This window comes from Conger conger, chromosome 12, assembly GCF_963514075.1.
Source record: "Conger conger chromosome 12, fConCon1.1, whole genome shotgun sequence".
Taxonomy (NCBI): Eukaryota; Metazoa; Chordata; class Actinopteri; order Anguilliformes; family Congridae; genus Conger; species Conger conger.
Window position 1 is genome coordinate 39,073,840 of NC_083771.1, and position 27,169 is coordinate 39,101,008.

At 40.3% G+C, this 27,169-nt stretch overlaps 1 protein-coding gene across 5 annotated transcripts in view; it reads left to right on the top strand.

Moving 5' to 3' along the window:
- The first annotated feature begins 816 nt into the window (after positions 1 to 816).
- LOC133142368 (KN motif and ankyrin repeat domain-containing protein 1-like) overlaps positions 817 to 27,169 on the top strand; it is a 41,052-nt gene continuing 14,699 nt past the window's right edge. Inside the window, exons 1-3 of one of the 5 annotated variants that reach the window (XM_061263539.1) lie at positions 823 to 926; positions 5,876 to 6,012; positions 20,800 to 20,945. In XM_061263539.1, the coding sequence (XP_061119523.1) occupies positions 20,909 to 20,945 (37 nt within the window). In that variant the 5' untranslated portion in view covers positions 823 to 926; positions 5,876 to 6,012; positions 20,800 to 20,908. The other 4 variants (XM_061263540.1, XM_061263541.1, XM_061263543.1 and 1 more) reach the window with 4 other exon arrangements.

The following is a 27,169-nucleotide window of genomic DNA, read 5'->3' on the forward strand; positions in this document are numbered from 1 at the left end:
TAAAGGGATAGATTTTGAAGCACTACATGACCTCATAGATCAGGGTGATGATTGGGTAGAAGTCTTATATATATATATATAGAAAGAAAGAAAGAAAGAATATAAAAGATAGACAGTTCACAAGTGTCAAGACTTGATTACACACCACCTTTGTTGTTTTCACATATAATCACTGTACACTTTATTTTTCTCATACCTTGGTGAATGGTGAATCTTTCAGAATTCCTCCTTAGTGTGAAATACAGAAGGTGATATGATATTGAGCCTCCTCTTGAAGCCACAAAACCTGAGATCATGCATTAGATTTAATCCACGCTGATTGTACAAAATTATTAACAACAGATGACGGTATCTGAATGTTTGATGGGGACAATCATCAATACAATAAAATGTATTTATTTATTTATGACATGCATATTTTCCCCGCCGGGAAAGCCCTATATTTCATTCCTCAAAGATCAATGTCTGAAACAAGATAGTTGTAACAATACAACTTTACAAACTCAGTGTTTTAAAGGAATACAACATTTATATTACCTTGACTTGTTCAGTTAATGCAGCAATGTCAAACGCAACAGTTTGACGTATTTTATTCCTGTTCGTGTGTGGAACGGTATAGTTCAAAGAGATAACCCAGAACAACATGCGCTTACTTTGTCCAGTCGGTAGGCCAACAACCCAGCTTGAGAACGATGCGTCATTCATTAATATTTGACACCAGAGGGCTCCGGATACCTGCCATGAACGTCACGCTCGAACACACCCTTTTGAGTTCATCATTGAGGTGTACACTTGTACGAACTTTTTGCGCATGAGCAAGAAGTGAACTGCTGCAGAAGGGCATTGAAAACTAAAAAGAAGAAGAAAAAAGAACAGCTGAGCCCAGTTGAGGGGTTGTTTTTAATCGTGTTTTGTGTTGTGCAATCGTAAGTATAAACAACTAATTGCATGTGAAGTGCTCTGTTGTGCTTAGGGAAAGAGGTAAAGTAAAACAACCTAAAGGAGGACACCAAAGTAATTTGGTGCTGTGTGCATCAATCGGGGTGAGTAGCATATGCCAAATGTTGTATGTAGCATACGCATTTACACTTCCCTTTATCGTCATTCTATTTAGCACAAATAGCAGATAAAACGCAATTTACACGGGTGCTTTACAATGTGGAATTTACATGTTTATAAGAGGCCGTTTTTGTAAGTTGTAAAGCAACCAAAGTACATGCAACTGAGAGCAAGTGAGCGGTGTATTTATGGATTAGTTATCACAATAAAATATAACGTTTAAGTACCATGCATAACGTTTAATTGTGTAGGCCAACACGAGAGTTCCTGGAGAATCTGGATAGCTAGCACACCGATTTTTCTTAGTAGAAAAACATCCGTTTCATTGCACATTAGAGTAGTTACAAGAAACTACATTTATCCATAATATTATATAGGCCTACCCTACGCTGTATGGTCGAGTAAATGTCATAAAATCCATGTATATATTCGTGACTTGGCCTATTTAGCTTCTTTAGGGATCATCTAGCGAAGATTTCTCTCACATTTCACGGAATGACCACACCACGGCTACTGTGTTCACTCGGTTACCTACGGATAAATGCGTAATAATAATATTAATAACGTTTCGCATTTTATTTTTAGGGTATGTAGCGGTGCACTTATCAGTTTTGGTAATTGGATGCACGCTTTTGCATCCCCTTGTTCATGCTTATTGGCTACAGTTGGAGAACTTACGTTTGAAAAATACCTCTACCTTTTGTTTCTTTATTGAAAATACCTTGTTTACTGTCAGCTTATTTCAAAGATATGTGATTCTCACTCAACTCACGGACTCACACTTTCTACCTTGAAAGTAGGCTATGCAGTGAAAGGATTGTACACTGCAAAGATCATGCTATCATAGCTGTTGCCTCAGATCCGATCTAGTGAACATTTTCACACCAAATTGGCATTCACGTGTGCCTGTCTGCAGTACAGCATAATTTAATTCACTTTGTTTTTCAGTAAAATAATCGTGTCTGAACACGGTCTCTGCTTTCATTATGAACATGCATTTGGTATGATTCCAAAGGTAGGCTACTGGCATACTGCAGAATTGGCTCACATTTTGACAGGAAGTATGTACCACAATGTTGACTGTTTCAGGCATTGTTACATTGTTATAGATGACCAGATGTGTCTAATTTCAAGAGCCAACATGTGGACATGCAGTAGGCCTAAATGCCACTGCTTGCAGGTGAAATGTAAGGTTGAATTATATTTTGTATTACACGTGGCACTACAGTGTATGTGAAAACACCAATTGACAGGTTTCAGTGTTGGGATTGAGGCTGCCTCTGGAATTGATACATTGTTTGCTGATTGTTTTGGTCAATGTTTTATCCAGGTACTCCTGTCACTTGGGCTATTCAGTGCACCATCACTGTTCTCATTTCCTAAGATTTAAACACATTTTTTTGTGTTATATCACCGAGAGGTTGAGAATGATAGCAGTCAATTTTGAAGGATGTCAGTTTTGAAGGATGTAGTGCCCTTTTCATGATTATAAAATACTATAAGCAAAGAAGTAGCATTTTGTTAAACAACGCACACATTTCTTTCAATCCAAACCATGCAATGGGAATCCAGGACTTCAGAGACTTAAAATTAATCATAAAGTAGGATATAAACTAGTTTATATAATGCATATAGGGTATCAAAGATACGTATATGCAAAGGAAGTAGCCATTTATTTCGCATTAAACAAGCTCAGTTTCAGTTCCAGTTCTTAGTCTTGTTCAGACATCAGTTGGTCTGTTAATGTCTTTGGCAAGCCTTTGATAATTTGAGTGGTGATATCAGAATATGAGGCTCTGTCTGGCCCCATAAATTCCTCTTTTCATAAGCATGGCATAATTAGATCTGGTTCTTTGATTCTCAAGAGTCTACAGTTCCTAAGTCTACTGTTTCCATCAGCCATTCTCATAATGGGAGGGGGGGAGGGGGACATGAATGCACAGTTTTCTGAGTTTATTCAGAAAAGTGGCATTTCATTTACAGATTATAGTAAGCAATTGTTTGTGTACCAAACACATACATTCTGTGAAACAGGAAGTGTAGGAGGAAGTGTAGGTTCCCTCCTGGGCATGTTTAAGCTGACCCTGTTGACGTGGCTGCAGGTTTTTAAATGAACAATTTGCTGTGAAGCCTGTGTCTTGTGATCAAGACAGACCAGTGGCCTCGGTCTCTATCTGTAAAAAAGGAGCCGTCACATTGTTTGTATAAAGGAAATTACTTCCACTTTACTGCTCAACAGGAACTATTTGCTCATCTAATCTGCCCTTTTCGTCACCTGAGCTCCATAATCTCCTCACCACAGTGGACTTGGGCTTTGTGGTGTGAGGGAAACCAGAGGGAATTTTCTGTCCTGGCTTGCTGAATTGAGATTTCATAGAATATAATATCACTGGCGTCAAGCATAAACCATGCATCTCCAAAAAAAAGATATTTTCAGCTACATCAAATTAAAACCATATTTCTATTTTCGATTTACTAATAAACATTGCGATTTAATGTTGTGTATTAGTTATTGCTTTATGAAACTTTGACTGTATATGGAGGTAGATGAGAATGCTCAATATTATTATTTTTTTAATGAAAGAAAGATGGAGACCCAATGTTTTCCTTACCACTGTCGCCATTATCATTGTGATTGTGAACAGAAAAAAGAACTGCTATGAACTGGAATAAAATGTAAATTGAACACTTGAACTGCTCTTACACAGCTGTGAGCCTCCTTAGCATGCACTAATTCACCCTAAACCTGGACCCAGCACTTGCTGAACTTTCTTTGAACTTGTTTCAATGTATCTGACATTGATCAATGTATCGGACAATGATGCCTTCTAGTATTTCCAGAGGTCAGCTGTCCCCTTTCAGCATGTTTTTCTTCTGAGACGGATGTAATGGTATCCTCTATCGCATAATTATAAGTACAATCATGAAATGATGTATTGAAAGATGAATAAAAATAGACTTGATTGTTGCTCAGGTATCGCTTTGTGTGGATAACATATGTCAGTAAATCAAGAGATAAGCAAAGGAGAGCGATTAGCCCGTGTTTTCGCATTATAGTTTTGCCTGAGGGAAAACATGGGGCTACCGTATCACTGTTATGGGCTATGCTTTTGTAGTTTTTCAAACAGATTTTGAAAGGTCTATTGTGCTGTTTGTGATGTACAGGTTGGGATAACTCTGTTTGGATTTAGAGGAGATGACGGAATGGGTATATGTCGCAGTGCTATCTGTGTCTGGGTCACCCTTTCATTGAACATAATAAAGTCTGGGGTGCATTCTGGATGTCTGGAAGTTTCTAAGGTTACAAGGCTTAAAAAAGAAACATTTGGTGACAAATTACCTTTCACCCTGTTTTTAATTTTCTGCAGGTTTGCCTTTCTTTATTGTTAAATTGTGAATTTCCTGATCATGGTACCATACAAGTGTTATTTTTGTATTTGCTCACCTAGTTTTGTTGAGCTGTTGACAAAAACATTAGAACTATTTGCATGAAAAACACAATATTCAAAGAAAAGGAAAGATTGTGATTGTGATTTGCTTTTATTTACAAAAGCCTGTTGCCTTTCTGGCTGTTCAATCAAGTCTAAGGTTTGTGATGCCATCACTGGTGTTTTTTCACAGGTGTGTGAAATGTCAGAATGACTTAAATTGTGTGCCTTGCTGATGTAAGGTTAATCAGATTAATGTGTAGAGTTGTTAATAATCATTGGCTTGTTGTTGCATATGTTTACAACCACACACAGCTGCTTCCTTGCCTATTGCCCCAACATTTAGCAATGCCAAATGCATTATAAAAGTGATAAATAATGACAGATATTGAACTCGCCTATATGCTCAACTTTTTTTTACTGTAACCAATATCCCAATTCATTTCCTTTTTTTGGATGGATAATTTATTAATTGTTCTTGTTGTTGGCATAAATGCATTACATTTTTGGTAATTTGTTTTGGTGGCACTGATATCTCAGTCGAAAGACTATTTAGTAAAGTCAGAATAAAATAAAGTTGTTGTAAAGGGTAGATTATGTTTTTGGAGGATCTTGTGGTGTTCGTCCATTGGAAGAACATCCTTTCAGACTCAGAGGCCTGCAGGCATGCTATGAGGGAGCTCCAGTAGAGGCATTGTTAATGTTTGCCCAAGCCAGGCAGAAGCCAGGGCAAAGCCTTTGAAAATAAACTGCCTTGTAATTGTGCCATCAAAAGATGTTCTCTGGGAAAGTTTTTAATTGCACTGCTTGACTTGGCTTGCTATAATTGAGACTCTGGTTAATGCTTATTGATGGCAGAGAATCTTGAAAAGGTCTTAGCAAGGAAGCAAATTAGTCCAGGCTGCACTGTACGTGTCCTTTTAAAATGAATTCAGGGTATATAATGAAGATTTTAAATGACTAGAAAATAATTACCTTGTAATGAGCTTGTTTCCAAGCTCTCACTTGGCATTGCAAATACTTAAGTTAGGGTTGTTTTAGAATCTTTGAAGGACATTGCAGCTTTATATGCTCATAGCATAAAGGAAGTCTAAACAAACTGACATGAGAACATTGTTTCAAAATTGTGAGACATCTCTAAAATGCAAGACTATGATGTCTGTAATCAATTAAGTTTTCACTGCTCTTGGATTTCAGTTTTGTGTGAGGTTTACATCCTAAAAGGGATGTGCGTGTGCCTACATCTGCATGCGTACGTGTGTGTTGTGTGTGTGTGTGTGTGTGTGTGTGTAGTGTACCCCATGGTAGAGAATTCAATATGGTGTGTGTGTGTAGAACACCCAGCCCACTGGCCAATCAACGCTTCTTAGTTCCTGCCCTCTTCCCAGCCAGGTCAGGTTACTGCTGTGGGTTGCTGCAGTGTGACAACCCTTTCAGTGCTGTTCTGGTGCCTGGCAAGCAATTCAGTCCTGCTGTAGATGCACCTAACGTTTGGATGAAGCACTGTGTCTACTAAAGCTGTGTGGTAAGTTGCTTAATGTACTTTCCCCTCTTCCTTTTATCATCACTCTGCCAGGTTTGGCCTCCGGCGTTGCGGTTGGGGATAAAACTGTTGGAATAAGTTTACACTGCTGATTGGATGCAGATTGGTGTGTTTTATTGGATGTCTGTCATGTTGCATGTCCTTGTATTAAAATGTGTTGATGTTGATTTTGCGCTTTCAACTTTCATTGGTTCATGGCACCACCATAAAATACCATATATGAAAGTTGGTGGTGTTGATCTTGTTCACTGAAAATTTGGGTGAATAGCATATGCAAACTGAAGATAAGCATAATAGGAGTCGAAAATACTTTTTTCGGACAAACTGTGAATGGGGCTCTTACTCTTGACATCCTTCAAAAAGCTATGACATGCATCTTGGTTGGCTGATGAAGTGAACCGGAGTTCTGTGGCGCACATCCACAGCCATTGTCCACAGCTGTTGGCAGATTCATCTGCTGAAATCTGCCTGCTCCTGCTGGAAAAGAGGCTAATGCACCCTGACCGCACGCTGGATGAGGATCCTCAGAGAGTCTGGGAAAATGTTCTGCAGTTTAAAGTGTGAAATTAGGGCTCAGTCCCCCCCCATTCAGTAAAGTTTCTCATCCAACCGAGTAAGCCTGAAGGCCTAAGAGTAGGTTGACAATTCAGAAATCAGACTGCAATGACCGCATTGTACTGAAGCCAGATAAATATTGGAACCCTTTTGCTGTAAGTTAAAGGTTTTCATTCTTTAATTACTTAAGACATGCATTGCTGAATTTGAATTTAATTATTGGGTGACTTTGGTAAAGTGTGTTGGTGTGGACAGTGCTGTTAGTGCTTTATAAGTGCGGTTTCCTCTCCTAAAGTGCAGCACATATTTTTAAAGTTACAATGTCAGTGTATATTCTGGAGGCCTCTGTTGCTTTTCTTCTTTGTTTGCACATTGTCCTCCCGAAAAAGTACACAACACTTTGTAATTTTGCACTTTACTACTGAACTGGGCCAGTAAATTACTTCCTCTTGTGGTTTGTTTACATTTGGAATTGGCTTCCTAATTGTTCTGCTTGTCCCCAGTCAAATGCTTGTGTGGGATTTGCATGGAAACCTCTGATTTTAAATACATTTTCATCTGCTTGGACAAAATTTTCTTGTAAAGGTTCACACCCTGAGGAAATATGTGGTAAATAGTAAAGGTAGTGGGACAGCTTTCTTCACATTATTTTCACTCCCTTGACATTTTATCTATAATTTTTTTCTTCTTTTTTTGAGAGAGATAGGGAGATAGAGAGGTCGAGAGATGGAGAGATGAGTGTGACTTTGTATGTGTCAGTGCCTTGTTATTTAGCTATGATTAAGCTATGCTGATAATGGTCCTCTCAGGTTTCTGTTTTCATAAAGGCGGGGCTAAGAGAGCTCACCTTGGTAACGGGTTTCCATGTCTGTCCGTTTGACGTGCTTCTTTCATCCCATTCAGAGGGTGGCATGTATTTAGAAAATAATTTACAGCCTCATTACTTACAGTACTACTATTAAAATATGTGGGAAAATAAGACACTGGCTGGTTCTGGCTCTGAGAACGCCATGATGTCCAGTGTTTTACAGGTATTTACAAAATAACAAAGAATTTTAAAACTCAAAGTGTTAATGACTGATTAGGAATTCTTATAGATTAAATGTACATGTGGTAATTTTCATATGGGATTTGGTGATCACCAGGCCCAGTGATGAGCCATGGTTTTGCAGTATAGAGTATTAGCATTTAAACATAATTATGTGGCATATGATGATCTAATGCTCAATCTATAGATCTAAGGCAGTGGGAAATGTGTCTTGTAAAACTTACCTGAGAACGTGAGATATGTGTCACAGAGGTATGGTACCAGTTTCCTCATCATGATTTTTGGTGTAGGTCTAGTGGGCAGAATGGTACCAAAAACAGCAAGCAACAATCTGTTTAGATAGCAGGACATATTCATTTGCAAAGTCTTCCAAATGTTTTGGGCTGCAGGTCTTTGAGGGTTTAGGTCACAATAAACAGCACTTCACAAAAACATGTGCATGCCAGAAGAGAACCTCGGTGTGATGTCTTAATTAAAAATTCCTTGGCCCTGGATGTGGTAAGACTGGAACATGGGGAAAAGGTAGTAACTGAGTTCTATGTTATTACACATTGAACACATTGTTTACAGTGTTTTGGATAGCTCTTAAGGCACTGCATATCCATTTGTTTCTCATTTATGTTTGGTATCCAAGTTTCAACTGATGCAGAAAACCAGTGCGGTGAACAGACTGGTAATTTTGCATTTCATATAGGTTGTGACTTGTATACAGAATTGTATGTGGAACTTGAGATGACTAATTGTCTTGTTTTAAGTCTTGTTGTAGATGGCTTTAAAAAAGTCCAATAACTTTCTGGGGAAAAAATACATTGTGACTGCAGATATCATACTCCACATGTCAAACCTTTGTAATTTTATAATGAGAATTCCTTTGAGTAAAAGTAGTTGATCATTTAGTTCCCGTTGACTGGATGTGATTATAACACCAGTATAATCTCACTCAAAGATTTATCTTCAGCTGATCTAAACTACTTTCCATTAGGGTCAGATGTTGATCTGTTCCTCAGGGTCATTTCTGCTGTGTTCTCTTCCCAGCTCATTATACAGGGGCTCAAGTCTCCAAATCCCTGTGGATTATCGAGTGCTTTGACTGGACACGATTGTTTTGGACAAAGTTGTCCTTCATTTGATCAGTACACATTCACAGCTGTAGACTTCTCCCCTGTACACCCCTACCTAATTTGGAAATATTTCATATGGATGTTTCTAGAAAATGAAAGTACATTATATTGCGTGTCTGGATGTTACTTATTGTTAGAGAGGTGAAGGAACAGTGAAATGTCACCTAAGGGATTTTCACAATTCAGTGCAGTTGCAGCACTTACCTAAAACTACTTATTTATTAGTGCTGAGGAACTACAATTATGCAATGGGTCAGCCAAAGAAAAAAAGCTTAACACCAACTTGGGTTCTGAATAATTTATGCTGTACATTTCTGAAATTGGAGGTTGTTCCATTTTCCCCCATTTGTGCTGTTTAACACAGCGTCAGCATTATTTAACATTATTAACAGCTCAAACATGCTTTCCCCATGAATGCTGTGTGTTTAATTTTCCCATGGTGAGAAGAGTGGGGCTGATTTAGGATTCACACTCTGACCCCATGGAGACCCCATAGACCCTGGCTCACAGTATTATTTATTCCCAGCAGTGCTTGTATATCTTTTACCAGGGGTTATTATAGCAGTCTTGCAACATAGGAGCTATGCTCTGTTCTCCAGTAGACAGTATATTACAATACAGAACATGCAACAAACTTAATATTGTTATGACCATGTTACCTGTTGACTCCTTTCATTCACTCAACCCCACAATAATAAAGCTGTGGTGCCATTGTCATGTCCCATCCTCACCTATTGAGTGCTTTGACTGTTATCCTCCTCTTCCCATAATTCACCATGTTGTTGGAGGGCCAAGGCATGGAATGTCCCGCACAAGGGTGAGAGTCCTGTCTGTCTGTCCTGGTTGGGCTGGTGACTACTTAATGTTCTGTAGAGGTTAAGGAGCTAATCTGTTTGGCACTTTTTCAGTGATGGTGCCATTCAACTCAACAGTGCCAGGGACAGAACAGTGCAACATTTACAACGTATGATGTGTTCTTAGTATTGATGGTGTGTTTTTTGTGGAGCCTTTCCTGAAAATTGGTAAAATCATGCAGTATGCATGTGAAAAAGGAGAGTGTCATGTTGTTGTCTTGGCTTAAGCTTTATTGGGCTGCTGTGTGTGCTTGTGCCAAGGGGAAAGAGATGCACCAAATTGGGAAATTGCTACTTCATGTATTCAAGATGTATTAGTTCTGTCACTCATTTCCCTTTAGGTAACTTGATGCATTATAATAGATGTGGATTTGGCTTGTTTAATCATGTTTACAACAGTCTCATATTTGTTGGTATAATAGGCTACACTTAGTCATGCATGTACATTTTCTTCTTAATGGTGTTGGTTATATTACAGTAGAATGTAAGCTTGATGGCCCATTGTTTTTAAGATGAATAGTCCTTCCTGCCTTGTGTGTAGTAGACCTTTTTGATGTGGAAAGGATGATGTTGGGTCTTTTCGTGTCAGTCCTCAGTGCCTGAGAAAAAAAGGCACAGTTGTCAGCAGTGATTATGGCTTGGGTGCTCCGATTTCTCTCATGTTTCAACATGAATTACAATGGTTTAACACAAGTGGCAAGAAAGTTCTACACTGTGGGTAGCGGTGCATTTAGTATGTTCAGACCTTATTAGAAATAGCGTCTGACTCTGGCTGAAAATGAACTTGTTATTCAACTAGGAGTTCGAAGTTGCTGTTGTGCATTACTTCAGATGATGACCATTCGGAAATGCACTCATATTGTTGGGCTAATGACCAAAGTAGCATTTGAACAGCTTTTTTTCCTTTGAGCAGAGGCTTATCTCACTCATTACAATTACTGGGCTTGTTAACATATTAAAATCTTGACAGTTTTTGTTGAACGAAACAAACAAAACTTCTCATTATATTTTGTTTCTAGTTTGCTTTGTTCAGATATGGTACATTAATGCACCACAATTGTGAAACACTTGAGTGACCACCTTTTTCACAATATATCTGCAACTTCTTCGCAATTTTGGCTCTTTTGATGATTCAAACGCTTGTCACTGGAATACTTTCCTGTTAATGTGTTTATCGTATAAGCTGCATGTTTTAGCCCTCTACGTTATGTTCTCAATTCAGACAGGTTCTCCTTTTTTTTTGCTTCCAGAAGGTATGAAAACATCCTGTGTGTTTAATGTGCTGTTGAAAGGTTCCTCCTGTACAGTGATATGCATAGCTGTTCACACAGACGGCCTGGCCTCTCTGGCCAGTGGGAGAGTACATTAAAGATGATTGGTGAGCTTTGCACATGGACTGCAGTCTCTTCTCATGGAAATTTATACGTCATTTATCAAAGACCCAAATGGGATTAACATTCTCTTGCAAAGCAGAGATCATCTGTTTCTGAGCATTGGTGTTCAGTTGTGCACTGTACTGCACTTGGAGCAGAAGTTTAGGTGAGATTGTTACTTCCATCCGATATGCCCAGACAGAGGGCTGTTATTGATTGGCATCTCAGTGAGATACCTGTGGCGCATCTTTGACCTGTGAGTTTCTTTCATGGTATGGCTTCACAAAACCCATTCACCCATTCCACGGTCCATAATTCAGCATTTCCATGTTTTCTCGAAAGCACCAGCACAATGGTTTCAGCAGATTGGAGAGCAGTGGGCAGGGCATGGACGAGAGGCTACGGTCTTCTTTGTGTTCATTGGTAATTCGGGACAGCTGCAGATGTGCCTTGGATGAAATTGGAGTGATGATTGATTTTTAATGCCTTCCTGAGCATAGCAGTGAAAATGAACGGAATTTAGACACTGCAGATTAACTACCCAGCACGCATTCTTTCAGCTGGCATGAGTGTCATCTCCGTTCAGATAAGAAGCGTATCGGATTCGAAACGGGTGTCTGAGTTCTCAAAAGTCACAATCAAATTGCATTTTGACTGTGCATAAATACAGTCTGCCTACTAAGGGTGCGGTTCTGTGTTACGACCTGGGGAGAAATTGCCAGTACCAAATTTCTCCAGTGTAATAAAACATTTTTATGAAGAAATAAAATACAAACTGATCACAGAAGTGAAGTTGCAATTAGTACATTTAGTCTTCAATGTGCCCTCATCAAATTCCAACAGAATAGTTCTTGCCTTACTGCAACAAAGATTTCATTATTTCATTAATTTCTCTCTCACTATCTCTCTCTCTCTCCTTCTCTCCCCTGCTGTGTGTGTGTGTAACTCTTTAAGATACATGTTATTCTTTGTTCACTCCTCAGTGCAAGGTCTCAGTGGAGAAAGGCTGGCCTCATTGTAGAGGCTTCAAAGGTCAGCGCTGCTGTTAACAGCAATGTGGTTGCTCAGGACTTTGGGTAAACACTGATGGAAAAGCAAATTCCTGCTACCATTATTATGGCTTTGGATAGCATGGAGGCTTTTACCTTGCCATTTGGTTTACTGTATGTACAACTAGATATGCTCTTGTTTTTTTATGTTCATGCATTCAGAGCTTTTGTTTGTCTTTCACACCATAAAGAGAATACCAGTGCAGATATTTGCTGTTTCTTTTCCTAAAAGTACAGTAAATTAACAGTGTCGTAACCACCAAACTCCCTGCAGGAAAGCTAAAACCAAGCAGAGTGAACACACAAGTGTTTTCACTTCATTATTGGAGAGCAGGCTGTCAGGGTCCCAGATGTCCGTTCTGACTAATGGAGGGCTCCCATGTGTCAGCTCTGCCCAGTTCAAGTGCAGAGCAAACGGCAGGGCCCAGCTAGCCCTCAGTGAAGTACAGCTCAACCGAACAGAGCTCAGCTAGCCCTCAGTGAAGTATAACCCCACTGAACAGAGCTCAGCTAGCCCTCAGTGAACAGTGAAGTACTGCTCCACTGAACAGAGGCACTCTCCCTCATCCAAACAGGGGCCCACCTTAGCCCGGGAGGGGAGGGTGGGTGGCGGGGTGTGTTGCCCCAGTATGTTGACACACACTTTTTAACACAGAAGTGTCATCGTTCTTTTTTTGAGGAACAGCCCCTTCCCCCCAGGCTGGGACGCTGCAGCTGTTAATGATTGTTGTGATTTGGGATATCATAGTGCTAGTGCACATCTCATTGGAGGTTTAGCTGTAGTATTGTGTTGTGTTGTGTAAGGATTGCACATCAGCATGTTTCCCAAGGTAAAAAAGGCCATGGTGACTTCTCCCAGTAGATGGCAGCATTGTCAGACAGACCCTTACAGTACCTCTTTTGAAATCGAGTCTAAAAGTTAGGATCTGAAGTATTTATTAAAAAAGTATGTAGGAAACGGTGTGTGTGGATTTTGCTTCTGGTTGGGGGGAATCTAGCTTAAGGCCAATGGTATCATGCTGTTTAGAGCGATCTGGCACAGGTTTCTGGCACTGCGCTCCGTTCTGTCGAGACCATAACTGACATCGTCTCGCATGGATGTATTGGAGCGGTGAAGTCAATGAGAGAAAAGGAGTCCGTACCTTGTGTGGGAGGATGGTGGAATTGCTCACTTTGGCAGCCGGTTGAGTCCTTGGTTGAAAGGTCTGCTTCATTCAGCAAGGAGAGGCCACAAGCTCAGATCTCCCTGGCACTCGGATATGAGTGTGTGATCCAAATCCAGAAAAAGATATTGAAGTTGGACAACAACTATGGCGTTTTTAAATATTCAATTCATTTTCATTTTGGGTGAACCACTCTGCTACTGACAAAGCTGGACTGAAACAAAGAACGTCAGATTTTTTTTTTTTGTTGCTTTTTTGTTTGTTTTAATGGTCTGTTCTTTTTTTTCGTCTCACAATGAGTCAAACCCAACGCTGTGAAAATAACCCGTCAGTGTGCACTTCCTGAGAATAATTGAAGGTTTGCATTCTTGCAGTTCAGCCTGTTCTTTCGTGTGGAACTGAGGCTGTTCCAAAGCTGGATTTCAGTGGCTTGCGACGCAGCCAGACGTAGTTTCAGAATGCGTACAGATAAAACACATTCCTGAAATAGAGGGGCATCGGGGCCAGAGGAGCGTTCCAAAACCAGCACTGTGAGCTGCCTGCCCACAGCCGGGGCAGGGAGAGGACGCACATTAAACTCCATTTTGTTCTGTCTGTGTACAGAAAGATTAGGGTGTTTCTGTAACACACCTTTCAATCTTGTATAATGAGGGAATATCATTATGTTGTCAGCTTCTGTTCTGAGTTGTATAAGTCTGGATTGCCAGGGAAATATGTATTTCTGAAATGTGGGCCAAAATAAAAACATTTTGAGCTTTCAAAAATTCTGTGGCTGTTGAATCACTCTTGATTTACACCAAAAGCTGCCAAACTCCAGTTACAATATTTTGAACAAGAATTGCAATTGTAGTCTTTGAACGGGCTGCTGCAGATTTTCATTGACTTTCTCGTGCCATCTTATCTCCATTAAGGTAGGGCATATGTTTATTCACCCACATGCACATATTCTGCCAAAAAGATAAATAAGCAAGCTGGCATAGCACTAGGTTGAAGATGATTTGTTGTAGGTGGGCTTCTTGTCATCTAATATTTCTCCTAACTATTTATATTAACTTGGAATGCATGTTGTGAATTGAGTAATCATACAAGTAAAACTTCAAGTTCAATCAGCCAGTCGGTATTTGCTCCTCTGTATTGAGATTAGGATGAACTTCACCTGGAAATGTCAGTGCTGACATTCTTGTCTGTAAAATGAGCACTGTGGGCGTTTAGTGTGGGCTTGACTGAACGGGTCTGGGAGACTCCGCACACTTGTCCTTGTGAGCCTCCTTTAGCTTTTATTTAAAGAAAAACCCAGACAGCTAACAGGAGAAAACATCTGTGGGGGAACTTCATGATAACATCCATACATGAATGGTTTCACTCCTATCAGTCCACAGAAAGGTCATTTGGTTGTAGGTTGCAGATATTTTCTTGTATGTCATGTTTAGCTTTGACTGCATTTGTATGAACCACAGTCAGGTCAATATAATGGGACTTAAATATAGCTTTTCTGCTCCAAGAATTCTTACCCTCTATCAATGTGGAACCTCTTAACTTCGGGTTTGAGATCTTGGGCTTTGGATGACTTAATTAGTGAACATGGTAGTTTTGTGTTTTGGATCAATCACTTCCATTCCTTTCTGCCCCTCCCATTTACGGAATTACAATTATGGTATTAAGGTATGGGGGCAGAGGTATCTGAAAAATGCCATTGAACAACCCTGAATAGACTCCAATTCCTTGCGAGAATGCAGCAAACTAAGACACATCATCCAGTATTCCCATGAGTATTTTCTGTACATGTTCAGTGCCAAACAACAACAACAACAACAAACTGCTGAAAACAAGAACTATCAAATTCATATTTATCACACATTTCAGGCCTTGTTGTTTCTCCCATTTCTTTTAATTAGATGTGGTTAGTCTGAAACAGTGGAACATTCCTTTATTGTAAGAATAATTGGAGTGCTTGATGTTGGCTGTGAAGGGCGCTCACTGCGGGACTGCCCTGGGAGAGAAAGGGAAAGCGCAGGGGACAGGGTGTGCTTCCACAGAAACCTGGGTGGGTCCACAGCCAGGGCCTCAAACAGAGGAGATGTTAATGTGAAGCTACAGGTGTTTTCTGGAGAGGGAAACCGGCCCCTTTCTCACGCTGCGCCCCTTAATGAACCGCAGCGGCACAGCAGCAGTGCCCTGCGCCCCCCTCTTCCACCGCCCGCCTTGCCCTCCGTCGCCCATCAGACCACCCCTGCTTACGCTGCACACCGCATGGCCTCTAAGAAGGGTGCCTCCACGTGTCTCCAGTGCCTTGCCATTTATTTCTGGGGCCTTTGTCATTCACACTGCTAGGAGGGTGTGCTGAAGGTGTCCGAGTGGTTTCATAATCCTTACCCTACTAATGCCCTTGGGTTATTGAACACTTGAGGAGAAGCTCCTTTGCCTGGGCGACATCACTAGGACAACATTGGTAAGACTGCGCTACTTCTGATTGCATCGCAGTCGCAGACTGCCGACAGCAGGTGTAGTATTTCAAGAGTGCCATCCCCCTTTTAAAAAAAGCCCCCCTTAGTTTTTACACCCAGGACATTAGTCCGAGTCCCAGCCCATCAATATTTCTGCTCCTGACCCTGTTTGAGCCTTTGGCATTTCATGGAGTTTCATTGGTTGATTCAGTTTTGAATTCTTCTAGCAAAGTTTGCCTGGATACTCAGGCTTTCAGCGATGGCCACTTGAGTGGATTGTGTGGTGTGCCCTGTGTGGTGTGCCCTGAGGCAACCTGTTAGCCATGACTACAGGACTTCCTTTTAACTTGTCAACAGGTTGCTGGAATGTCCAGAATCCTGGTGCTCTTCAGACAGCAGTCAGTCGCTCTGTGATTAGTCATGGAATTCCATGTGGAGTGTGTAAATGAGCAGTCTCTGCCTGGCAGGCTGGCTGGGGAGAGAGACAGCGATCCAGGGTTTGTTTTTGAGTCGTCCCCCCCCCGCCCCCCCGTGATTGCATTCGGCACCATTGCACTGTGTTGGTGAGTCCTCTGCAGAGTCCCACGTATTGCTATTGCTATGGGTGCAGTCAGGTCAGGTGACCCCACTTCAGACTGTGCTTTTGTCTCCCTACATTTGTGGATGTCCAGCAATGTTTAGTCAAGTGCTCATTACAGCTTTTCAGACATCTTTGCTCAACAGATGTATCTTTTGATCAATCTTTAATTTGATCTGTGTCTGGCAGACGTGACCTCCTGCACCAGGACAAGCAGTCTGAGATGGAGTCTGTTCTGTGCTACACTCACTGCCTTTTGAATGCAAAACTTTCCACGTCGCATAATATGGCATGAAGAGGCATGTTCGTTCCTCTAACAAAGCTAAGAAAAGACGCCTCCTTCTTTCCAGTACGGAAGGCTGTAAATGTGCGGACAGAACCTAAACTGCTCTAGTCACGTGTGTGAATGGTGCTGGAATGAGCAGAGGACCGAGGACCTGACAGCAAGTATATAATTGGAAACCACAAGGGTTTGCAGGCTACCTGTCTGTGCTGTTTGTCTCCATAGACATAGAAGTGACTGCTCTCCCACGTGCCCAGACGGCCCATGAAACTCTCTCCTGTTAATCTTCAACCTTCTGAGGGAGTGCCCTGTGATCGCTCAGGGGCAATACTGACAAGAATTTGAATATTTTCCTCTTTTTTTATGCTAAAGTCAAAGGTGGGTCTTAAAGTGCATGCGGAAAAAGCAGCAGTACCTAGAAGCGTTCATCTGTGAACTAGGTCCCAGATTTCCCTCGTCTATTCAAAAGACCTGCTTCCTCTTATAGGACACAGATAGTTTGGCCGTCATTTGAGGAAGTTAGCTAAACTTAGCTGTAACCCATACCTTGTTTGAGTCTTCAGGAGGCTTTTAGACTGGTCCTATGCACTAGAGACTGCAGTCACTCTCACTACCTGTAAAGCATCGGAGGGACCTGATAAAAAAATTCTAGGTAAGCACTGTTCATCACCTGATGATTTTTAAACAGTGAATTATGTTTAAGTGAAGTGAATTATGTTGCCATGTGATTGTCTTCAATGGGTGCTATGTTTTTGAAAGCCATTGAGTTTTACAGTAACTTGTATCATTATAGTAATGACCCAAAACTATCTTGTTTATCAATGCATATCCTTCAGCATCAAGGCTGGCACACCTTTTCAACAGATCCAATATACAGTTTATATACAGAATGCAGTGTAGTATACAGTAGTGTAGGATAATTACACAAATTATGTCTTATCCAGCAAGCCAGTAGGACATGCATTTGAGCATGGCTGTTTCACATTTAATTGGTCTTTGACCCTCCAGAATTAGTATTGTAATTTGATATAACTTGTTGATATATTTAAACAGTATTTCTAACTGGATGACACAAGAAAACCTGTTTGATTTATGCCGTGTGCTAATTTTTAAATATAGAAAGCCGTTAGAGAGAAGCTGGCTACATTTATTTTTGAAATGCAGAACAGATTTATTGTTCATTTAGTTTATATATTAAAATTAAATTTCCCTTAAAATGTAGCTTGAGCTAGTTTATTGAGAAAACTAATGTTTGTTTATTTGTATTCTAGGCATAATGTATTGCCACAGATGAATGAGTTTGTATTCCTGTAACATTGCCTTTCATGTGAAAATATGCATTTCATACAGCGGATATTTATATATCTCTTATTTGTTGGACAGTGGCATTTATTTTTCTTGTTAGTTTGTTTTGGAGCCTTAGCGACTGTTCATGGAAGTTAGTTTACATTTCAAACATTATTTACAGTGGAACAGGATGTGGTTTGCTTCAATGCATTATTGTTTGAGAGTTTTCTGAAACACGTTTTTGTATCCTAAGGGAATAAAGATGAAAGCTTTGAACATGTGACTCCATTATAATACCAATGCAGAGCGTGTGCCTGAGCCAAGAGCGCTTGAAAAACATCACAGGGTGCGCCTGCGAGTGACATGTGCCACTTGTGGAAGTGAACGGAGAACCCTGATAAGAAAGTGCCTCATTATCGTAGGTTCACATAACAGACCACTGCAGAACAATATTGTTCTTATTCAAATGCTGGATTTCTGGAAGGAGGGGAATGTTCCAGTTTGGGTCAAGTCAAAATAAAACACTAAAGCATATGTCTTAACACCCTAGGAGGCTGTTTGTGTGACAGTGCAGTGTGACCCTGATCCAGTCCTTTTCCTGCAGGTGACTATATAAGTGCAGGTGACTGGTGGCAGTCAGTCTGTTCTGCTGTTAGTGTTGCCAGTCTCCTGATGTTATCCATACTATGACAGTATGAGCTGTTATATTTGTATTCATTTAACAGGACCTCTTGTCCAGAGCTGCCTATATTGTAGGAAGATTGTAGTGCAGATAACATATTGTGTGTCTGCAAGAGAGGGAGAGGGTCTTATTATTTTAAACTGGTAATGTATTAGTACATTCCATTAATGGCATTTGGCAGGTGCTCTTATCCAGAGTGACTTTCAGTTGATTTTAGACTAAGCAGAAGACAATCCTCCCCTGGAGCAGTGCAGGGTTAAGGGCCTTGCTCAAGGCCCCAACGGCAGTGCGGATCTTATTGTGGCTACACTGCGGATCGAACCAGCGACCTTGCGGGTCCCAGTCGTGTACCTGAGGCATTTCATATTTAAACAGTTGTCAGTCTCCTCGTGATGGGTCCTGGTCTGTATTGCTCTGGGTTTTTCAGTTTCCTCAGTTTTCATGCTGATTATGCAGTATAGCATGGCCTTCCTTTGGAACTGAACCTCCGATAAACCCCTGCTGACTCAGGATCCTGCTCATACTGTAGGCATTAGTAGAGGATCTTGTTCAGTAGCTTTGGATTCCATGCAATGTGCGGACTGTTTTTATGAGTGTTATCAGTTAGAGCTGGCTTTAAGCATTTTGATCAATCACAAGTTTCACTGGTGAGGTGATTTTATGGTATATTCAAAAAAAATAAGTGAAGGATTTTTGTCAATAACCAGTTCTCAAGGTTTTATTTTGTGATGAGACTGTGAAGCCAGTTTGTGCATGCATGCTTTACTCATAATGGATGTTGAGTTATGTATGGGATTGTCATGGCTTCTTTCTGCCAGTGCTGCTGCTAAGCTGGGAGGGGGTGGCCATTTCAGTGAAAACATAAATCATCCTTCTTTCTCACTCTGAAACCACTGCTGCTGCATTGTGTTCTCCCATATGGATCTGTTTTTAAACTTATTTGAATTTCGTTACTGACCTGCTAAAATAAATCTCATCTCTACTGTTAATGTTAATCAACCAATTTTTTAAAATCATCAGGACTGGTTTATTGTATGAAGGAGATACCTCGGCTACATACTGTATATAGTGTGATGTGAAAATAATAAACAAACACTCAGTGATCACTTTATCAGGTAGACCTATACACCAGCTTGGTCAAGCAAAACATGGTCAAGGGTTTTGGTTGTTTTTCAGACCAAAGGTGAGAATGGGGAAGTAATGTGATTTAAGTGACTTTGACTGTGGAATGATTGTTGGTGCCAGAATGGTGCAAAAAAAAAAAAAAAAAATCACTCAAATTGTGGTACACAATTTACTGTTTGATGACAGCATTTCCAGATCCACGTTGTTGATAACGCGAAGGCTTCACGCTGCACTTTGCCGTGCCCTCAGGGAATTTATAAGCCAGAACATGTTGTGAACTGAACAGCCCTGCTGCCTGGTCTGCATATCTGCTACTGCCAAGCTCTCTGTCCAAATAAACATGCTACAAGCTGCTCAACTAATTGAAAACAAACTGGTGCAAGTGGTTTTTGGAAGTGATTTCTTGGAGTTTCCTGAAGCATTCAGGGCACTGCTCTGCATCAGCATCGTAGATGAAGATCCCGCGGTTAGCTCTCTGATTGGTGTGGTCGATGAGTACCAGATCAGAGAGTAAATAAGAATTACAATAATGATACAGGCACCCTTTCAAACTTCCTTTGCTGCCACACCCTCATACTTCTATGCTGAGTTGTAAATTCATTTAATTTAATTTAGTTATATTTTAATATTACTTTAAAGATTAACTGGGTCCACTGGGCTTGTAATGCCTTATAATGCCTATTTTGGTTAGCAGAATTGGTCATTTAATTGGTATTCAGGCTAATTTGGTGAAACATGTTGCTGCATACCTCTTTCCACATTCGGTGAAAATAGCACTAACCTTTGTTCTCTGTTCATTTTTATCATGTACATTTACATAAGGCAATATTGCAAGAAACTTTGAAGGCTGATGTTCTGTGGCTGTAAGATTGCGCTCTGGGTTCGGAAAACATGAGCATTCTCGCTGGTCTTGCGTTGCTTACTGAGTGAGCCGGTTTCCTAGCCCTGCATTCCACGTGTTTGATGGACTCCTCTGGAGTGCGCACTTAACTGTGAACATCAAGCTCCACCAATGACATGCATGACAGTCTATTTACTAGCTTCATCTGCCCAGAAAGACATTTCTAACTCAATACGTTCATTGAGAGTGAGGCGTCAGCAACCGCACCGTTTATCAACATACACTCTATTAGGTAGAGCTGTGCACCAGCTTGTTAATGCAAATAACTAATCAGCCAATCATTCTTTTCTCCTTTCTCCATTTACAGTGAGCAGGCAGCAACTTCATGGTGAGCAGTGAGCTGGGTTTGCAGTGTGGGCTTCACATGACTTCAGTACTCACCAGCGTGGACGTGGCCGTGACCATCACCTGCACCCATGGCTGAAATGGATCACATTAACAGCAGTGCCTCAGGTACGGTGTGCTCCAGCTGCCTTTTGACTGTGGTAGCTGTGTCAGCAGATGCTTTCCAAAACTCTGCCTTGCCTCCGCTCTGCCACTATTGATGATTGGACAGTCTTGGTGCAATAAAGAAAGTGGTTTCTTTATTCACCCATTTTCTCTCTATTCTTTAAAGAGTTTGCGATCAGCATATAGTTGAGAGGAAAGTGGCTGTTTGTCGTGTTCTGAATGGATGCAGAATGTTGGAGTGATAAGATGGGTTTCAGTGTGGGCATTTCATGATAAATAGAATAATTATAATTATAACCTCTATAACCACTTATTATAATATAACCAATTATAACCACTAAGGATATTTCAGACTTTGACCTGCATCCAATGTATCTGTGTTTGTTTTGCATCTTGACTTTGCATCAAGTTAGCACAATGTAATTCCTCACTTGTGGAATGGTTTTATGGAAAACTAGTTTAAAGTATATCTTTCAATGCTGTGTACTGAATCTTCCAGACTTTAGTGAAACCCAGGATGAACCCTCCCATTTCATATCCCAAATCTGAATATTTGCTTCTGACATCCTGTGAATTTCAAGCCAGAACTGTGTCCAGCCTATGTACTATCCAGAATATATATATATGGGGAGTGTGTTGACCTTTCTTTCAGTTTCAAGTCTTCACTCGCAGACCTGAAAGGGTTGGTTGACCAGAGGTCAGTAAGTTGGACCTGTAAATGGGTCTATACATACCTGGGAGACAAGAGGTCTCTCTGTTCTACATTTTGGAAGCAGGTTGCCCAGCAACCTTGGATCTGGGAGCTTGGCCTAGGCGGTTGTGGATTTGCCAAATGACCATGCCGAACACTGATGTTATTCAGAACAGATGGAGCTATTCTGGACACTAGGGCTATGACTGTTTTCCTGTTCAATCAGCCAGTTTCCTCACAATCAGAATGGGTAATTGTTCGTTGTTACTACAGACATAACTGGGACTCATCTGAGCATAGGTATATTGTACTTTTCTCCTTCAGAAATCTCCCCCTAAATCAGCTAAAATGAAATGTATTATTCTCAGCAATATGTGTAACTCATGTTGTCCAATGGGAAGGAACTCACAATCTTTGCAATTGCATGTTACTGTTTCATACAAAAAACACTTGTGAGTCATGGTGCTAAATCCTTGTTGATGAAAATTCCTTTGCTCAGTGTCTGTTATTTGGATAAGGATCAGTATTTTTTTATGTCAGCAGAATGCTGGGAAAGCTGCCAAACACAATATAGACTAACGCTGAGGACATCCAAGACCACTGACTGAATTGATTTAATGAACTATAAAAATGAGAAAATTCAACAGGTGTATTGACAACACTGGAGTTGTATACTACGAATATGTTTTCAGAAGTGATAATGGACACACATTCTATCTCTGGAATTTCACAATTTGAATAGAAATATGCTCTGCCAACTTGGCTGATCTCTGTACACACACCCGGTGCCTTCCCACATTCCAAAGTTGAATCCCTCTACAGTTGCAAGAGAAGAAAATGACCCTTTTGTACCTAAAGTTTGCTTTACTTCTCCAATGAGTCACTGTGTCAAAGCAAAACGTGTTTCCAAGCTTGAACACGTCTGACCAAGCATATTATCCATGTCTTTTTGATAGTGTTGCTGCATTCTTTGCTTTCAACAACCCTTTAGACCAATTTTAAATATATTGCTATGTACCACATGAAAGGCTGCGCATTTCAGAAGTGGTTATTAACATTATTAACAAGCGCAAACTTGATGTTTTACTATTAAATGCATGAAAGGACATTCAAAAGTTTTGGTCATAGTCAGCAAATATTTAAGTCAACTGGAAAATCAGTTAGGGTTTCAAGTTCATTATTTTCAAATTAGTAGTCAAGCAGTGCCATGCAAGGGGTGATGGGAGACTCACCCAGAAATTGCTTTGGCCACAGAAAGTGCTGATGCTGGCCCTGATGAAGGAGAAGTTAGGGGGGATCATGGGAAGGTATCCCTTAGGTGCACAGTGCAATGCAAGTCATGAAAAGGGTTATTGTGGTAAAATTCCATATTACAAAACATACACACACAGCTTTGCCAGTAGAATGACACGTTTGTGGTGATTGTGAATGGATGAGGTTAAATGAAAGCTAAGTTGGTGTCCTTGAAGCATTAAAACACGATCTTCTATTTGCAGTGTAATTGGCAGATGTCTGTTATATATAAATATAAAATAAATTATAAACAAGAAGGCAAACAGTCGCTGAAAACCAAAACATTGTATATTTGTATACAAGAATCTGCCATGGTGTGAAATACATGGAATTTATTGTATTTCTGTCATCACTATTGCTGATCTTACCATGAAGAGTGTTTCATGGGGATGCCATATAACTAATCTAATTAATATCACTTCATGCTTCCACACAGTACTTTAACCAGATGTTTTGTTAACTCGCTCACTGTGATACTGATGTCCCTGAAGGAGAAGTCTGAAGCTCCCTGAGCCTGGAGGATAACTCTAAACATGTCATTCAGAATTACCATGAATCACACATTTTACAAGCAAAGTGGGGGCAGTCAGAATGTCATAATAAGAGAGAAGTCTCAGCAAACCCATTATTCTTTCACTTGTAAGTAAAATGTTTTTTCAGAGTGGGCAGGAAATCAATTGTGATTTTTGTGGCTCAAGTTCCCTCTTACGCTCATGATTGAAATGTTTTGTTTCAGAAGTCGCAGTCTTTTATTACATTCTGACTGGGGAATTCATGCTCCAGATTACATATGGACCTGAAGCTGTAAACAGCCAATCCTGTTAAATAATTAGTAGGCTGTGCCACAGCCTCTAATCGGAAATGTTTTCCTTTGCGTTTCCCTCTAATAATGTCCAGACAGACCTCTATGTTGTTGACTGATAGTCACTTTCTTCCCTGTACCATACACAAGGTGGCATATATTTATCACTCCTGTTTGTTCCCATTTTGTAGAAGGCCCTCAGAATTGTTGACGAGTTGCTCATTGGCAGGGTTGTAATGAAGCCAGACTGAGTTGCCGGGGCGGTGCGGTGACGTTGGTTTGGCTGGGTGATTAAACGTTGGTCGGCTGGCAGCAGTTTAGCAGGCTGGGTCAGTGTGCGAGAGCTCTGTGTGTGGACGAGGCCTGTGGCCTGCTGATGTGTCCGGATGTCTCGCTCTCTCTTTCTCTCTCTCTCTCTCTCACTCTCTCTTACTCTCTTTCTCTCTCTGTCACTCTCTTTTTTTTCTCTCTCTCGCTCTTTCTCTCACTCTTTCACTCGCTTTCTTTCTCTCTTTCTCCCTGTGCATCTCTCGCTCTCTTTCTCTCTCACTCTTTCTTTCTCCCTGTGCATCTCTCACTCTCTTTGTCTCACTCTCTCCTTCTCTCTCTCTCTCTCTCTCTTTCTCTCTCTCACTCTTTCTCTCCCTCTCTTTCTCTTTCTCCCTGTGCATCTCTCGCTCTCTTTCTCTCTCTCTCACTCCTTCTCTCTCTCTCTCTTTCTTTCTCCCTGTGCATCTCTCGCTCTCTTTCTCTCTCTCTCTCTCTCTCTCTCTCTCTCTCTAACCTTGCTGAAAGCCTGTCCCAGATTTGTTGACACTCTGCATTTGTGCTCTAATAACTTTCCAAGGGAATCTGCAGAAATTGTACTTAAGAGAACTTGGTCATTGAGCTTTTTACTAAAGGCCACTAAATATTATTGGATAGATAATTCTCACCAAGTCCTTGGCTGTTAGATTATATCAACTAAATATTCTAATATTAATATTAATATTCTAACTTTATACATATAGAATTTGTAATATCAATTGCACATGTTACGTCATCTATTGCGTCAAATATGATGCTGCTGCTTGAAATCTGACAGGATTTTCACATACTAAAGCAGATAATAAGGTGCATCTTATTGAACAATAATGTGTTACTGCCATATATTATTATTAATAGTTAGTTGGTGTTTGCTGACCTGTACATATATTTTCTGACCTATCGATATATTACTATATTACTGTCAGATTTTCCAGAAGAATCAATAAGCAGCACCTTTTATTGTAGGTTCCAGTTCCAGTATATACCATTGATAACTTTTATATTTTCAGTTATTTAAGTCAGGGACTATACAGTGTCTAAATAAAAGTCCAGAAAGTGGGCAACTGTTACTTGAATATAGAAAAGGTGTATCAAGTGTACCAAGCTATATACAGTAGCCATGCATCCTGTGTTGGAAAGAGCTAGAACAGGAGAGTCTGAGAACTGAGGAGCCAAACTCTATTGAAGATGCTATAGATGTGTAGTTCAGGACATGGGAAGAAAGGCAAAATGTGAAGATGGTGACCATACCTTATTATCTTATATGACTGGGAGTCAGTCTTTGTGAAATGAAATATATTTAATGACATCAAGAAAGTTCACACAATTATGATAAGAAGGAACCGTTGCTAAATGTGGACAATCCACTGTATAAGCAGCTTGCCGTTAGCTCATTGAATTATTGAGCTAACACGAGGGTTATTTGTGTATGGGTGATAGATTGCTTCACAGTCCAGTGAAATGCAAAATGTTTGACCCCCTGTGCACCTCTGTAGGTTCTTGGGGGGAAATGGAAGTGGAATGGAATGTCAGGAGCTGGGCTGTCTGCAGATTTCTATTTCTAGCTGTTTACTCAGCACTACCAAAATGTTTTGTTATATAAAAAGCATAGCCACATTTTGACAAAGCCAGCAATAACCAAAATAACCCACTCACCCTCGTAATGCAACCCAGCCTACTCCAGCATGCATAAGAATTGAAAAACAACAGTTTGGAGCTTATGAAAATACATACTTGTTAAAGTACCCTATTCATTTTATTATCCTTTGATTCTGTTCAACTGGTTGCAAAAAAAACTCATAGATTGTGGTTCGTCTCTGCATTCCTCAGTCTCCACCATGCCCTTCAGCACTAAAATTCCTCACATAACATTTTCTTGACAACATCTTTTGGTTGTTGTTAAGATATAAAGAAGAACAGTGATAGCATACCAACACTTTATGGATACTTTATCTGAATTAATTGGCATCAACACTTTTCGCTTAAAGGAGAGACGTTTGTTCTTACGAACAAATTTTGTTGTCAAAGCTTAGCAACAGAAATGTTTCGTTCTATGTGGATATATTATCAACTTTGCTGTTCTGTCTGACAAATGTCTTATTAATGAAGGCGAATGTAATGACAATGCATGTGATGCCTTGAAAAGGTTTGATAATTCACAATTGAAATTTGCCCTAAATGTATTCTGTGTGTCGTCATGATGAGTTCAGATTGTGGTTCAGATTTTGCTCAGATATTTCAGTTTTGTAAAGCATTCAATGTAAATAGATACCTGTAAACTTCAGGCTATTATCTTGTTTGGTCAGAATCTGAGCTTGCCTAAGCATCAAGAGTTATGTTAGTGCACCACAGTGATTATACTAAAAAGTCTATACTTTCCTGCTGAGATGCAGTTTTTAAGCTCACAGGAAAATAATCTACTCTAGATACTGTAACACCCTCTACATTTTTATAGAGAACTATCGTAAGAATCTACAGCATAGCCCATTTATTTACTTACCCCAGGAATGTTTTCTCGCTGATTTTTCTAGCAAACAGGACTGCTCAGAGTATCTATTTCTCTGTGTCTATGGCTCATATTTTGCATTCAGGCAGAAGCCTTATCCATGTATTGGCTGCTAAATTTTGCTTGTCATAATATTGATTTAGTTCCCATGGCCGAGGTTATAGCTCATATTTGTTTAGCAGCAAGACACTGCAAACAGACACGGTGTGTATGTGTTTGCCTGTGTGTGTGAGCGAGTGACTGAGAGGGAGAACGACTGTGTCATTTATAAAACTACAGTACTTTTTCTAGAAGCATTCAAGTGGCTTTTATTCAGCAAACAAAAAAAGCTGTTCATATAACCATGCAAAGTGAAATTACAGTCATAAAACAAAATGTACAAAATATAGTCTGTGTGACACTGTTTTTGGAAAGGTCTCGTATCGGTAGAGGCGCAAAGGCATTAAGACACACAACCTCATTGGGTGATGCTTTCAGCCTATCACAGGTCACGCTGGGCTCTGCTAAGTTTACCCCAATAGAGGACTCATTTTCCTTCGTGGAGTGAGGAATGAGAGAGTCCAGAGAGAACAGGAGCCTCCAGCTTGCTTCCATTACAGGAATATAGAATGAAGTTCAAACTGAAAGAG